The 12,283-nt window shown below is 56.5% G+C and overlaps 6 protein-coding genes across 6 annotated transcripts; 3 read left to right on the top strand and 3 right to left on the bottom strand.

The window, feature by feature from the left end:
- Positions 1–1,729: 1,729 nt before the first annotated feature.
- IUM83_15920 (TKL protein kinase) lies at positions 1,730–3,634 on the bottom strand (the record flags this gene model as incomplete). Its single annotated transcript, XM_067940765.1, has 8 exons — positions 1,730–1,738; positions 1,815–1,968; positions 2,050–2,115; positions 2,201–2,266; positions 2,338–2,403; positions 2,489–2,545; positions 2,623–3,000; positions 3,096–3,634. The coding sequence occupies 8 exons, from the start codon at positions 3,632–3,634 to the stop codon at positions 1,730–1,732; spliced, it is 1,335 nt and encodes a 444-aa protein (XP_067790219.1).
- A 1,151-nt stretch (positions 3,635–4,785) lies between these two features.
- IUM83_15919 (wd repeat-containing protein 31-like) lies at positions 4,786–5,931 on the bottom strand (the record flags this gene model as incomplete). The annotated part of the gene is made up of 1 exon (XM_067940764.1): positions 4,786–5,931. The coding sequence occupies one exon, from the start codon at positions 5,929–5,931 to the stop codon at positions 4,786–4,788; it is 1,146 nt and encodes a 381-aa protein (XP_067790297.1).
- Positions 5,932–6,366: 435 nt separating this feature from the next.
- On the top strand, positions 6,367–6,964 carry IUM83_15918 (Complex 1 LYR protein; the record flags this gene model as incomplete). Its single annotated transcript, XM_067940763.1, has 4 exons — positions 6,367–6,405; positions 6,499–6,543; positions 6,634–6,731; positions 6,832–6,964. The coding sequence occupies 4 exons, from the start codon at positions 6,367–6,369 to the stop codon at positions 6,962–6,964; spliced, it is 315 nt and encodes a 104-aa protein (XP_067790296.1).
- A 621-nt stretch (positions 6,965–7,585) lies between these two features.
- On the top strand, positions 7,586–9,984 carry IUM83_15917 (Pre-rRNA-processing protein esf1; the record flags this gene model as incomplete). Its single annotated transcript, XM_067940762.1, has 3 exons — positions 7,586–7,636; positions 7,715–8,305; positions 8,383–9,984. 3 exons carry the CDS (start codon positions 7,586–7,588, stop codon positions 9,982–9,984), a joined length of 2,244 nt encoding a protein of 747 aa, XP_067790301.1.
- Positions 9,985–10,124: 140 nt separating this feature from the next.
- On the top strand, positions 10,125–10,414 carry IUM83_15916 (uncharacterized protein; the record flags this gene model as incomplete). The annotated part of the gene is made up of 2 exons (XM_067940761.1): positions 10,125–10,130; positions 10,202–10,414. The coding sequence occupies 2 exons, from the start codon at positions 10,125–10,127 to the stop codon at positions 10,412–10,414; spliced, it is 219 nt and encodes a 72-aa protein (XP_067790300.1).
- Positions 10,415–10,671: 257 nt separating this feature from the next.
- IUM83_15915 (uncharacterized protein) lies at positions 10,672–11,862 on the bottom strand (the record flags this gene model as incomplete). The annotated part of the gene is made up of 4 exons (XM_067940760.1): positions 10,672–10,767; positions 10,839–10,916; positions 11,011–11,143; positions 11,219–11,862. The coding sequence occupies 4 exons, from the start codon at positions 11,860–11,862 to the stop codon at positions 10,672–10,674; spliced, it is 951 nt and encodes a 316-aa protein (XP_067790303.1).
- Between the last annotated feature and the right edge of the window lie 421 nt (positions 11,863–12,283).

The raw sequence follows: 12,283 nt of genomic DNA, 5'->3' as shown, positions 1-12,283 counted from the left end.
CCATCCCATGACGCATATCCCTTGTGTGTATTGTTCAGCATCGGAACCTCTGTGTCATCCATGACAGAGTGTTCGGCTGATGTGCATTCGTACGTTGCCAGTTGAGAAAGCAGCACGCCGAACGAGTAGATGTCTGCCTTCTGAGTGTACTGGCGACCATCGAGAACTTCTGGTGCCGTCCAGACAGTCATGTCCATGTGAATTTCTTCTCCGGCATTTTGCGAGCTCGTATTGCTACGCCCAGAAAATCGTGCAGATCCCGTCGTGGAAGGGAGAGACCCGATATCACTTTGTTTGTGAGATGATGACCAACGTCTCAGCGCACTGCAGCAGGTTAGATCACCGAGCTTCACCGTCCAATCGCTCCCCAGGAAGACTTTACGTGAACTGAGGTTCCCATGGAACAGCGGCTGAGAGAACGAGTGGAGATATCGAACAGCTTGCGCGACCTCAATCGCGATGGAGAGCTTACTCTTGTAGGCGGTGGATGAGTTTATCCAATTCCACCTATCAGGTCTATCAGGTACCATGTTGTCTTCCTCTCCAGACTGTAGGATATCTTCATCATAATCGTCGTCGCTAACATTGCCGCTGTCGTCATGCCAGCCCATCCGCTTATCCAAAGAATTTCCTCGGCCTGGCATATTTGACCGCTCGGTTTTCCTTTCACGCAGAGCACGCTTGTGGGTCTGGATGAAAGTGTTGAGGTCACCTTTGCCCATGTACTCCATCACGAGCGCAACTCGTTCACTTTCACAGTTCTCAGCGAAACGAGTCATTTTGACGAACCCATAGAAAGCAACGAGTTGTGCGTGCGACAGCGTGGAGCTCAGACGGATCTCCTCAACAAATCCCCACAACTCGGCTAGCAAACCATTATTGCGCTTTCCACCTTTGTGTTCAACTCCATTGGCGATACTGAGGGTCTTCAGTACGACTGTTTTGCCCCGGTACGCGGCTTTGAAATAGATAAATGGAGACGAGCTCTCTCCGGAGCTGGGATCTGCACCCTCATTTTGCTCGAGTGAAGGGCTTGAAAGCAACTCGCGCTGCTTTACAAGCGATCCGTCAATTTCAGAACGTGGAAGCTCTTGCTGAAGACGAAAGAGCGGGTCACTTGATTTTGTCTTCGCTGGTGAGCCATCAGCTTCCGATGCAAATTCGGGCTCAGGTTGCGACGAGTTCTCGTCTGTACTCGGTGGGTCGGAAGTCAGCAAGTGACGGACCTCGTCGTCCAGCTCCTTGCTCGTGCTTTCATGCCAGAAGTTGTTTGATCTCCCACTCGCTATCTTGGGTATGGTAGGTTTGTTTTTTGTTGTGGCACCGCGGACTTTGCGCCGCAGACACAAACAGATCCCGTTGACGAACATCAATATCGTGAAAGCTGAGAGCAAAGTCGCTGCGCCTATTAGAAACCATGAGCGACGCTGGTGCAGAGTTTCTTTAAGTGCTATCCGCTCGACCGCATGACTGGATGAACCATCGGTCCCCCACATTGAACCCGACATGGACCCGCTGGAGGCTGCAATAATGACACTCTCGTATTTGTCGGCGAACTCACTGTCTGACAGCACACACAGCATCGTGTCTTGAACGTAACGCGGATTTGCCTTGGAGTCGGAGCAACTGAGCGTGGACGTTGTAGAAACATCCCATAGCGTTAGTTTCTCGAACCTGTCAGCGTCACTCTGTCGCACCTCGAACTCCTCTAATATGCTGGTAGCTTGGGTTACAGGATCTGCAGCAGTAGTTTTCAATACGCGTGCTTCCTCTGGAGTAACGACTGATGCGGTTGTAGCTGCTGCTGCTGCCACCTTTGCCGTAGCAATCAAGGTCAGCCCCGCGAGGGAAGCCGGAAAGATGACTCCTCTGATCATCGTAATGGGGTTATTTGAAAAATTGAGCGTCGTCACCGAGCTAGGGAAGGAAAAGTTTTCCAGCGTAGCAACGCTGGAGCCGACTAGATCTCTGTGCACACGCAACGCGGCACCGAATTCGTCAGTACTTGAGCCAGCAAGTGAGTACTCACCAAACGAAAAAGCAGCATACAATTGTAATAGGCCGGACGGGAACGATACATTTGATAGTGAGCCGATAGGGTTGCCTGACAAATTGCTTGGGGGGAGAATGCAAACAGTACGCAATCGTTAGCTCAGTATATAAACGCACCACCTTTCAAGGGTCTCATCGCGCAGCGTACAGGTACTGGAGAGACAAAGGCAGATCAGCACCGTCGACGTCTCCCAGATCATTATTCGCCAGATCCCTGAAAGCACATCGCAGCAGCCCATATCCGGTCAGTCCCCTCTCAATAGCCACTATGACCACACCACGTACAAAAGCGCGAGAGATTCTGGGAACTTGAACCCGTCTATCGAAGGGATGCTGTTGTTCGTCAAGTACCTGCATCAAAACAAGTAAACACAGCAACTTTTATCAGTTCAATGCACCTCCTGCGATTCCTAAAAGCCCCCAAGCCTCAACCTACAGCTCCGAGATGTTGTTGACTGTCGTAAAGCTTCGAAGCTGGTTATTATCCAACTTCCTGCTCTCCAAAACCGGCACAAAAGCCACGACGTCAGCAACCAATGGCAACAGGTCGCACTGCCTCAAGCACCGTACACAATGTCCACCGAGGGGAGACTCTTGACCGCTGCGATGTCCAGACGGCGGAGGTCCAGCGTCTTCACCCCCGCAGAGCTCGTCGAGACCTTCACCACGCTGGACTTGCAGGTCGACGCGACTGTGATCTGCACGCTGCTGCTGCTGGAGCTCTTGGAGGTGTTGGAGGAGCTGGTGGGGACGGCGACCGTGGTGACGTTCGGGCACGAGGCGGCGCTCTCCTCCGCTTCGCCCACGTCCACGGCCCGGCACACGCGAGGCCAGTCGCCACCCGCCAGGGCCAGCCACAGGAGCAGCGCCAGCGCCCAGTGACGCACCGGCATCTCGTCACTTGACCCAAACAGTGGACGGCAGATGTACAGTTCTGGATAGTCGAGCCTAGTGTATACTGAAAGCAAGAGTAAAATGGTGTGTCTCTCAATTTGTAGCCATCTCAGCTTATGGCTACATCTGCGACTTGTGCAGCTACCTACACCTGCTGGATGTGCACTTGCAGCGTCTTCTTCTGCGCGCGGATGGCCTTCTGCTGGCTCCAGCCAGCGAGCAGCGCCTCTTTCTCGACGCGCTTGCGCTCCACCAGATCTTGGCGGTCGATGTCGTCCTGGACCTTCAGCTTCGAGATGAAATACGCCGACTCGGCCTGGTCCAGCGCGCGGCGGTCTCTCTTGAGCGCGGCCTTCGCCGCCACCTGTTCGTTCAGCCGCTGGTTTAGTTTCTGCTTCTCGGCGCGCTTCATGTCGTCGCTGATCTCGCGCTCCAGTGGCAGGATTTTGATCTCTCGGTAGTCGCAGCGGCCACTTGCGGATTTCTGACGAGACCGACACCGCTTCTCCTCGATCTGGTTGTTCAGGAAGGCGTTCAGCTCTCGTCGAGCGACGGACTGCTCCGCTCGCTTTTGCAAGTCACGGATCTGCACCACGCGTTGCCGAGTGGCAAGCATGTCATTGAACTGGTCGTCCGTGCGCTTCGCCTGCTCGATATTGGCCACCTCGCGCTGGAATGCGGCTTGCATGACCTCGTCGTGATTTGGGCGCGCTTTGAGGACTTCATGGGGGACACGAGGCTCAGGGATCAAAAAGCGTGGTAGGATTTGTCGACCATTGAGAGGCATTGACTCGGGATTATAGATGTTGTCGCTGGGAATCAATTCGTTCGACTGCTGTCGGTGCTTCCGATGAAGCCGTCGTTTGTCTTTGTCTGTCTTCCCGTCACCACAATTATCTTTACCTTGCTTATCCCGACTACTGCCCTGATGTACCTGTAGTGCGGAAAAATCGTCGTTGTGATCGAGTGCTTTGAGGCGGTGTTTGTGCTTACTTGGAGCTTGAAGAGCACTGTCAACAGAGAACGAGCGCTGCATCGTAGACTTCTTACGATCGTCGTGGGTTTCGCGTCCGTCAAGCTGCAAAGCTTTCTTTCGTAAGCTATCTAGCGTTCCAGATGAGCTTTTCCTAAAGACCGCAGACGGATGTGGTATCTCCACTTGGTCACTTTGCGTGATTGAGCGAAGTAAGCTTGAATCAAACGCGAATGAGAGGGCTTTGCCGTCGAGTGTGAAGGTCCCAACGCCTTGAAGTGTCAATCTTCCAGCACACTCACCGCCCCGGAGCTTCGTACCGACGAACGCGAGGATGGCATCCAGTGACCGACGTGTCTGATCCGATCCAAGTCCGGCATCACTACCAAGAGCAGCCATATTGACCTCTGCAGTCGCGGTGAACGGTGCAGGGGACGAGCGGTGGCGCCACACAACACGGTACGTTGAAGCGAAGCGATCTGCAAGCAGGAACACTGGTGCGCCGGCCATCATGCATGTCTGTGCCTTGTAGAACCCAAACTTTCCTAGCTGCTGCAGCGACACCCCCTTCCGCTGATTAAGCTGCCGAGCCACAAGTCGACCGAAGGCTTGCCATACACTAGTTACCGATGCTCCAAGTAGCACCTCGAACTCAAAACTGGACGACCGAAGGTGCTGCGCGCACTCTGCCAGAAGATCGCCCGCCCTACTCGGCATGACGACGCTCGTGAATTCAGTTAGACCAAGTACGCAAAAACAGCAAAGCAATGCTGGACAACGAACGCTCGTCTAAATATTTCTTCCCTTATACTGATCGGCATGCTTGACAAGAAACAAAAGCGCAGCTATTTCTGTTCGGCGTAATGTTAGCTGGAGTTCGACCGCCGAGACTTTAATACAAGCGATCGCTGCTCGCGGTTGAGCGAGTACGAGAGAATCTGCCCACCGAACGTAGAAGCCAGCAGCGTGTTGTCGTCTACCCTACACAAACCCGTGAACATTCGCTTCGCTCCATCTGCGTGTGCCTCGGCTAGAGGGTTGAGCGTTGCGGCGTCCCACACCTTCACCGTGCCGTCCTTGGACGCCGTCACCGGAAGCATCGGTAGAGCTGAAGGATCCGCCTCATTATTATTGTCTGCACTACGAGGCAGGAAGCAGCACACGGTTGCGTCCTGCTGGTGACCTTGGAACTCCACGACCTGCTTGCCCGTGCGTCGATCCCACACTCGCGCCTCACAGCCAACGCCATTGAACCCCTTGCTAGACGTCAGTAGGTACGTGCTGTCCTCTTCACTGGCGCTGCCATACGCCGCAATGCTCAACGGGAAGTACACAAAACCCCTCAGCGTCTGGGCAGGCACACGCAGTGGCGTTCGAGGATCCCACAGCTTCACACTCAGGTCTTCGCTGCCTTGAGCTACCAGCGGCTCGCGCGGGAGCCACGTTGAGCACGTCACCACGTTCTGCGGGGTCGTGTTCTTGGCCGCGATGTGACTTGTTGTCAGGTCCCAGAAGATGGTCTGGGTATCTCGCCCTCCCGAGCACAGCATCTGCTCGGCGTCGTCCACAGCCACCGTGGACACATTCAGCTGGTGTCCTCGCAGCACAGTGGCCGTCTCGGACGCCGGCTTGTCGGAGATGGGCGTGATGGCCACCGTCGTGTCCCGCGAGCACGAGTAGATCATCTGCAGCTTGTCGCCGATGACGATGCGGTTCACGGATCGCGTGTGCGGCGTCCAGACGTTGACGGCGTCGACTGCGGGCGCCGCCGCCTCGCGCCAGTTGAGCCGCTGGATGGAGCCGTCCTCCCAGCCCGCGAGGCAGTTGGCGCCCAGGAAGGAGCTGTACGCCACGCAGTGCAGCGCCAGCTCGCTGTCCGGCTCCACCGCCGCAGCAGCTTGGTCATCCGCGCCAGTTGGCGTCGTCGCGGCGCCGTCCACGACAGTGGGCGTCTCGTCCTCCACCTTCCACGCGTTGAGCTTGTTGGCGTCGCGCGAGTTGCAGGCGCCCATGGCGGCAGGCAGTGCAGGGTAATAGTAGACGGCGGTGGTCGGCACGATCGCAAGGTGTCGAGCAAGTTGCATCGTCCTCGCGTCTTTCCAACGGACCTTCGTGCCGCGATTACAGACGATTTTTACTCACCGTACATATTTCGATACGGACACGGCTGGTGATGACTTATGTGCAAAAGTGCATTCTGCTCTGTTTTGTACGTTGTGGTAATCACGGTACGTATCATCTTACAGTAGATACAAAACGATACTGAAACCTGCATAAACGGAAATCCGGTGTTATTACATATGTTTAGAATTTTGTGTGACGTTGATCGACCTCTGTAAACGTTTTGATTCGCATAGTTAGTGTAACTTAAAGGTAGTTCTCAAATCGACTAATGGTACGGCCTGCGGCTGACATGCGTCGACACCACTCGAAAACTCGACGCCAACATGTCCGCGACGAACCAAGTGACTCGCACCACGATCCAGGTGCGCCGCGCCTGCTTCTGCCGACCTGCCCTGCTGTAAACTGCACGCCTTGTCCTGACGGGCTGTGCGCGCCTGCTGTTGTTGTCTGCGCAGCTGTATCGCGACTGCATGCGGCTGGCCAAGCACATCGGCGGCAACGTATGTCGACCCCTCACTCGCTCCTTGTGCTTCGTATCTACTGGTGCTGACGTCTCTTGGCGTGTATCATCCCGTGACTACCGTGCACAGAGCAAGAAGGGCCAGGCCATTAAGGAGTTAGTGCGACGGGAGTTCGAGAAGGGCCGCAGCGAGACGGACCCGGAGAAGATCGAAGCGCTCAAGGCCAAGTACGTCGCGTCGCCTTCGCGCTTGCATTTTTGCGGGGTATTCGCTACTTTTGGTTGGCTGGGTCTGATTTTATATTTTTTGTGCTCCTTTGCTGTTCAGCGCCGTCCGCGGACTGAGCAACTACCTGATGCTGGCCAACTCGAGCAAGGACCAGCGGCTGCACGACGCCATGAACAAGAAGTCGCCGCCCAAGGAGGATGGCCCCGAGCAGGCCGAGTACCGGGACCTGTAAACTAGAATAGTTTGCCTCGATGTGTACAGGTCTACACTACACGGACTTCCTTTAACAAAACACCGTGTTCGCGTATCTCGACTATTGACGCTGCTCCTTGGGTACCTAGCGCTGCTCAATCTGGTAGGTGATCTGACGAAGCTTACAACATCTCTAGGTGGCTTCGCACAGACACCGGATCGTATTGTTGCTATATGTACTCAAGTATTGGACGTTTAGGAGTGAAATTATCGACCATGACCGTGAAGAGAGGATACTATTCATCCGAAAGCGAAAAAAACTGCCCTGCTGTCGGATATGAGAGGCGAGCCGCCCGTGAGCCAAGCATTAGCACAGCTGCCTCGAGTTCGAACCCATCAACACCTTCTGTACATACAACGTGTGTCCGCGTGCTATTTCGTATGTTCATGCCATTGCTCGTTCAGTAGGGCCTTAGTGTACTGTGTACTGTACCAGCTGTGTACCACCTCGCCAACCTCATTAGGTTCGCACCCCTAAAGTTCGCATCCCAATTTCAGCCAATGGTTTCGCTGATGGCCTGCAGCCAATGGAGCTCCATGGCGACTAAAGCCTGGTGGTCGGATTCAAGTTGCCTCCGTTCCGGCCGCGCCACCTCCGACCATGAGCGACCCCGTGCGCGACCAGCGCTTCCAGAAAGTGCACAATGACCCGGTAAGTAGCGCCGCAACGCCTCCAATGCAGCCACGCAATTGGCTCTCTCGCTAACGCAGAGCACTTCGAATGCAACAGAGATTCGCGCGCAACTCGAAGCGCAAGAGCAAGCTGCAGATCGACCGGCGCTTCGCCGCGGCGCTCAAGGACGAGCGCTTCCAGAGCGTGCAGGGCAAGTACGACAAGTACGGCCGGCGCATCGAGAAGAAGGACAACGAGCTGAAGAAGTTCTACCGCCTGGAGGAAGACGAGGACGACGAGGAGCAGCAAGAGGAGGAGGAAGAGGAGCAGGAAGAGGCCAAGGCCGCGTCCACGACGAGCTCCGACGACGACAATGACGACGCCGACGCCACCGTCGCCAAGAACAACGAGAAGCTCTCGCGACTCGACTACCTGAACCGCATGGCGCGCGGTGAGCTCGAGTCGGGCTCGGACAGCTCCGACTCGGACTCGGAGGACAGCGACGACGAGGAAGTTGCTGCTGCCGAGAAGGAAGAGGAGGAGGACATCCCCATGGGCGAGGAGACCAAGCGCTTCGCTGTGCTCAACTGCGACTGGACGCGTATCCGCGCCGTGGACCTGTTCGCGCTTTGCCAGTCGTTCGCGCCTCCCACGGGCGCGGTGCAGAACGTGACTATTTATCCGTCGGACTACGGTCTTCAGAAGATGGTGCGCGTGTGCATTGGTTTGTTTGGTGTGCTGATGAATTCGTGCTGACGGTTGCGCTGTTTGCGATGTGGTTGCAGAAAGAGGAAGAGCAGCACGGACCGCAGGGTCTGTGGGACGACGAGGAGGCCAAGAAGGCGCAGGATGAACAGCCGGAGGAGGCCGATGAGGAGGAGGCTGAAAGTACTGGTGATGAACAGGACGAGGAGGAGAAGGCTGCCAAGGCTGATGGTGACAACGAGGACAGCGACGCGGAAGGCGAAGAGGACTACGACTCAGATGACCCGCTCGGCGTGAAGAAGAGCGTGACTCTGGAGGGCGAATCAGACGGCTTCGACCGCGAAAAGCTGCGCAAGTACGAGCTGCAGAAGCTGCGCTATTACTACGCTGTGGTGACATGCGACTCGGTGAAGACGGCCAGCACGATTTTCGACCAGTGCGACCAGCTCGAGTACGAAACATCATCGAACGTTCTCGACCTTCGCTACGTGCCGGACGACACTACCTTCGCTAACACGCCCAAGGAGTCGTGCGATAGCGTTCCCGATCGGTACAAGCCGGCCATCTTCGCCACGCTGGCGCTGCAGCAGACTGATGTGAAACTCACGTGGGAGGAGGACGACGAGCAGCGTCTTGAACTTCTGACGCGTCCTGCTGACTGGAAGGATGCCCACGACGATGACTTTAAGGCATACCTTGCGTCGGACGTGTCGGATGCTTCCGAAGCTGAGGACGATAGCGACGATAGTGATGCGGATGAAGACGCTGAAGGGGAGGCGGATGCTGCGGCCCCGGGCAGCAAGAAAAAGGCTAAGAAGGAGGCCAAGATCAAAAAGCTGCGCAACCGTTACCGATCGATGCTGCTTGGCAGCGATGCGGAGGATGAAGACGATGACAATGTCCCTGAGGGAGGCTTGGGAGCAAGCAGCGATGAGGAAGAGGGTGGAGAAGGTGACATGGAGATGTCGTTCACGCCCGGCGCTGGCGACGTGCTGAAGGCGAAGAAGCAGAGGGAGCTCGAAGAGAATGAGACGCCGTTCGAGCGCTACACGCGTGAGAAGAAGCAGGAGAAGAACCGCAAACTGCACGAGAAACGTGCGCGTCAGAAGCAGCTTGAGCGCGAGCAGCGCGAGGTGCTGAAGAAGAAGGGTCGTGGCGCCAAGGAGGCGAATCTCTTGCGTGAGGCCATCGCTGGTGGCGGTGATAGCAGCGACGGTGGCAACAGCGACAGCGACCAGGACGAGCGCAACTACGACATGAAGAAAATCGCCAAGCAGGAGAAGGTTAAGTCTCTGAAGGGCAAGCGCCGCGCCAAGGAGATGAAGAAGCTGGCCAAGCAGAAGGCGGGCGGCGGTCTGCAGGAGGGCTTCGAGTTCGACGCGGCCGACCCGCGTTTCGGCGCGCTGTACGCCAAGGGCTCGCACTTCCAGCTGGACCCGACGGACCCCAAGTTCAAGAAGACGGAGGCCACACAGGCCATCTTCAAGGAGCGGCGGCAACGGTACGACCAGGACGCAGCTTCCGCCGCGCAGGCCAAGCCTGTCAAGTCGGACTCGGTTTCTGCCAGCAACGACAACGGAAAGCACACGCTGAACACCATGGTCGAGAACCTGAAGCGGAAGTCGCAGCAGCAACAGCAGGACAAGAAGAAGGCCAAGAAGCAGAAGAAGAGCAAGGCATAAGCGACGATGAATCGTAGAGCCGCAGAGCGATGCAGGATGGTCCAAAGAAGAACAAGTTTTGCTTTGTCGTTGCTGGTCTACCGTTTCGATCGTGTCTGGATGAGGAGTCACATTCGCTGATCGCCGTCTGAAGCAGCACTATGCAGGTACGAGGAGGTTTTGGCTGCCTTGTCACGCGCGGTGTAGCTCACTGGCGGTGTCATCGTCTCTTGAGCAGCGCGTTCAGATCCAGGAGGTGCTACCGAAGGCCGGGCTCGTGTACTCGGAGCGCGGCAACTTGACCGAGGTGCTCTGCAAGCCCAAGATCATGCCCATCAAGTCAGCGACGCTGCTGCGCATCGAGGAAATCGAGAAGCAGGCGCGTGCGCTCGCTAAGCCAGCTACTGCCAACTCGCCCGACTATGATCGCCCTGGTACATCGAGGAAGTGATGTCTCTGAAGGCAGAGACCCACATCACATAGTCTTGTTGTTGCTCAAGGACAAGTCCTGTCGAAGTCGGACTTGTGCGACGACTAAGTTAGGTAGCAAACACAATGATGTCATACTCTATTTGCCACCTTCACCACATCTAGCAGAGCAAGTCGCGGCGTTTATTCACTGAAAATCAAAAGTCGTTGACAATACTCGTTGACAGCACACCGTCCTGTGCATTACTACCAAGTGAACATTCTATGACTTGCAGCGTCCTACTGCATGCCACCCGAAAACATCTCGAGAAGAGAGCTGAGTCCCGATCGCGGCGGCTGGAGTCCGTAGAACTTCTGGCCGATCACGCTTAAATACTGTATTGACAACGAAAACCATCAGCCCCACCATTTCCTCGAGACCTCCGTACAACTCGGGCAATACGTACGCTCTTGAGACTGCTGTCACGAGCAAGTGCCGGAGCGTAGCGTTCCTGGAGCATCTGGAAGAGAGGCAGTGCATCGCGCTAGCAATAACAGCAACCAACGGCAACAACAGCAAGCAAGCGAACGTAACGTTATTCATCATGCCACATTCAACACAATCCATCACGTCCTCACCTCCAGCGTCAGCAGCAAGAAGCGCGTAAAGTTGAACAGCGGCAGGTCAACGGGGCGACCGGCGCTCTGGCACTTGGCGACGTACATCTCGTGCACCTTGTTGGCGTCGCGCAGGTTCTCCAGACTCAGCAGCCTGCACACAAAAACACACACAAAAACTTAATCAGGCCACCTCCCCACCCACCACACCCTCCTCCCAACTCCTTACTGCAGCACGGCGCGGGCCAGGTACAGGTCAGATTCACTGGGGTATCCCTGCGTCGACCACTGGAACAGCGTGTCCGCCAGCTCCTGCGGGTTCTCGGCGTGCAGGAAGTGCTTCATGGCGTGCGAGAAGTCGCCCGCCGTGCGGTAGGCGCGCGCCAGCAGCAGCTGCAGCTCCGGGTCGCCGCGCTTGCGGGCGCCCTCGGCCGCCGACCACTTGACGGCGTTCTTGAGCACGGCCGCCAGGTCGGCGCTGAACTGCGGCTTGGGCTCGAAGGCGGCGGCCACGAGGCGCACGCGCTGCTTGTGCGCGTCGTCCACGGGCTGGTGGAAGTCCGCGAAGACCGAGAGCATGAGGTTGGCCATCTCGGCCGCCGCCGTGTTCTGGTCGTGCGCCACGAGCGTGAGCGCCGCGTCCTGCGCCAGCGCCGCCGCCTTCTCCTGCTGCTCGGCGCTGGGCTCGTCCCCCTTGAGCAGGCGCATGAACAGCGTCTTGTACATCTGCAGCGCGCCGTAGAAGTCGCCCGCCGCCAGCTGCAGCTCCAGCTTCTTGCCCACGTTCTCCACGCCCGCGCCCTCGGCGCTCGGGCCGGCGGGGGCCGCCGTCTTGGCGCCCGCGGCCTTGCGGGCCAACGCTCGGCGGTTCATCGCGATGGATACGTGGTCGCTTGAGTTGTAGTGGTTTTTGGAGACCGTTTCTGGAAATGGTCCTTGAAATTGGGAAAATATACACGTAGAGGATACAGTGGCTTCGTGGAAAATACAAGAACACGAGTCTGCACAACCACAGCCCAAGACTCGTCGACCTCAGTACAAACAGCCCCCCAGAGACAGATCCCGCTCGACGAAGTCATATTGATCAGCAGAAGCAAATGCTGCTACAGCTGCAATGTGCGCTGACGAAAGGAAGACAGCTGAAGGAGGCGCTGTATGCTGCCCACGATGTGCGTCGTGATCAGTGAGACGAGGTAAGACTGCAATAAAGTGGGTCGAGGTTAACACAGCGCGTAAGTTGCATCCGACCTTAACAGTCGGATGCAACTTCAAGTTTTCTGGCATTAATCTAAGA

Source organism: Phytophthora cinnamomi (assembly GCF_018691715.1).
Source record: "Phytophthora cinnamomi strain GKB4 chromosome Unknown Contig47, whole genome shotgun sequence".
Lineage (NCBI taxonomy): Eukaryota > Oomycota > Peronosporomycetes > Peronosporales > Peronosporaceae > Phytophthora > Phytophthora cinnamomi.
Note: the sequence above shows the minus strand (reverse complement) of the source record. Positions and strands in the feature narration are given on the sequence as shown.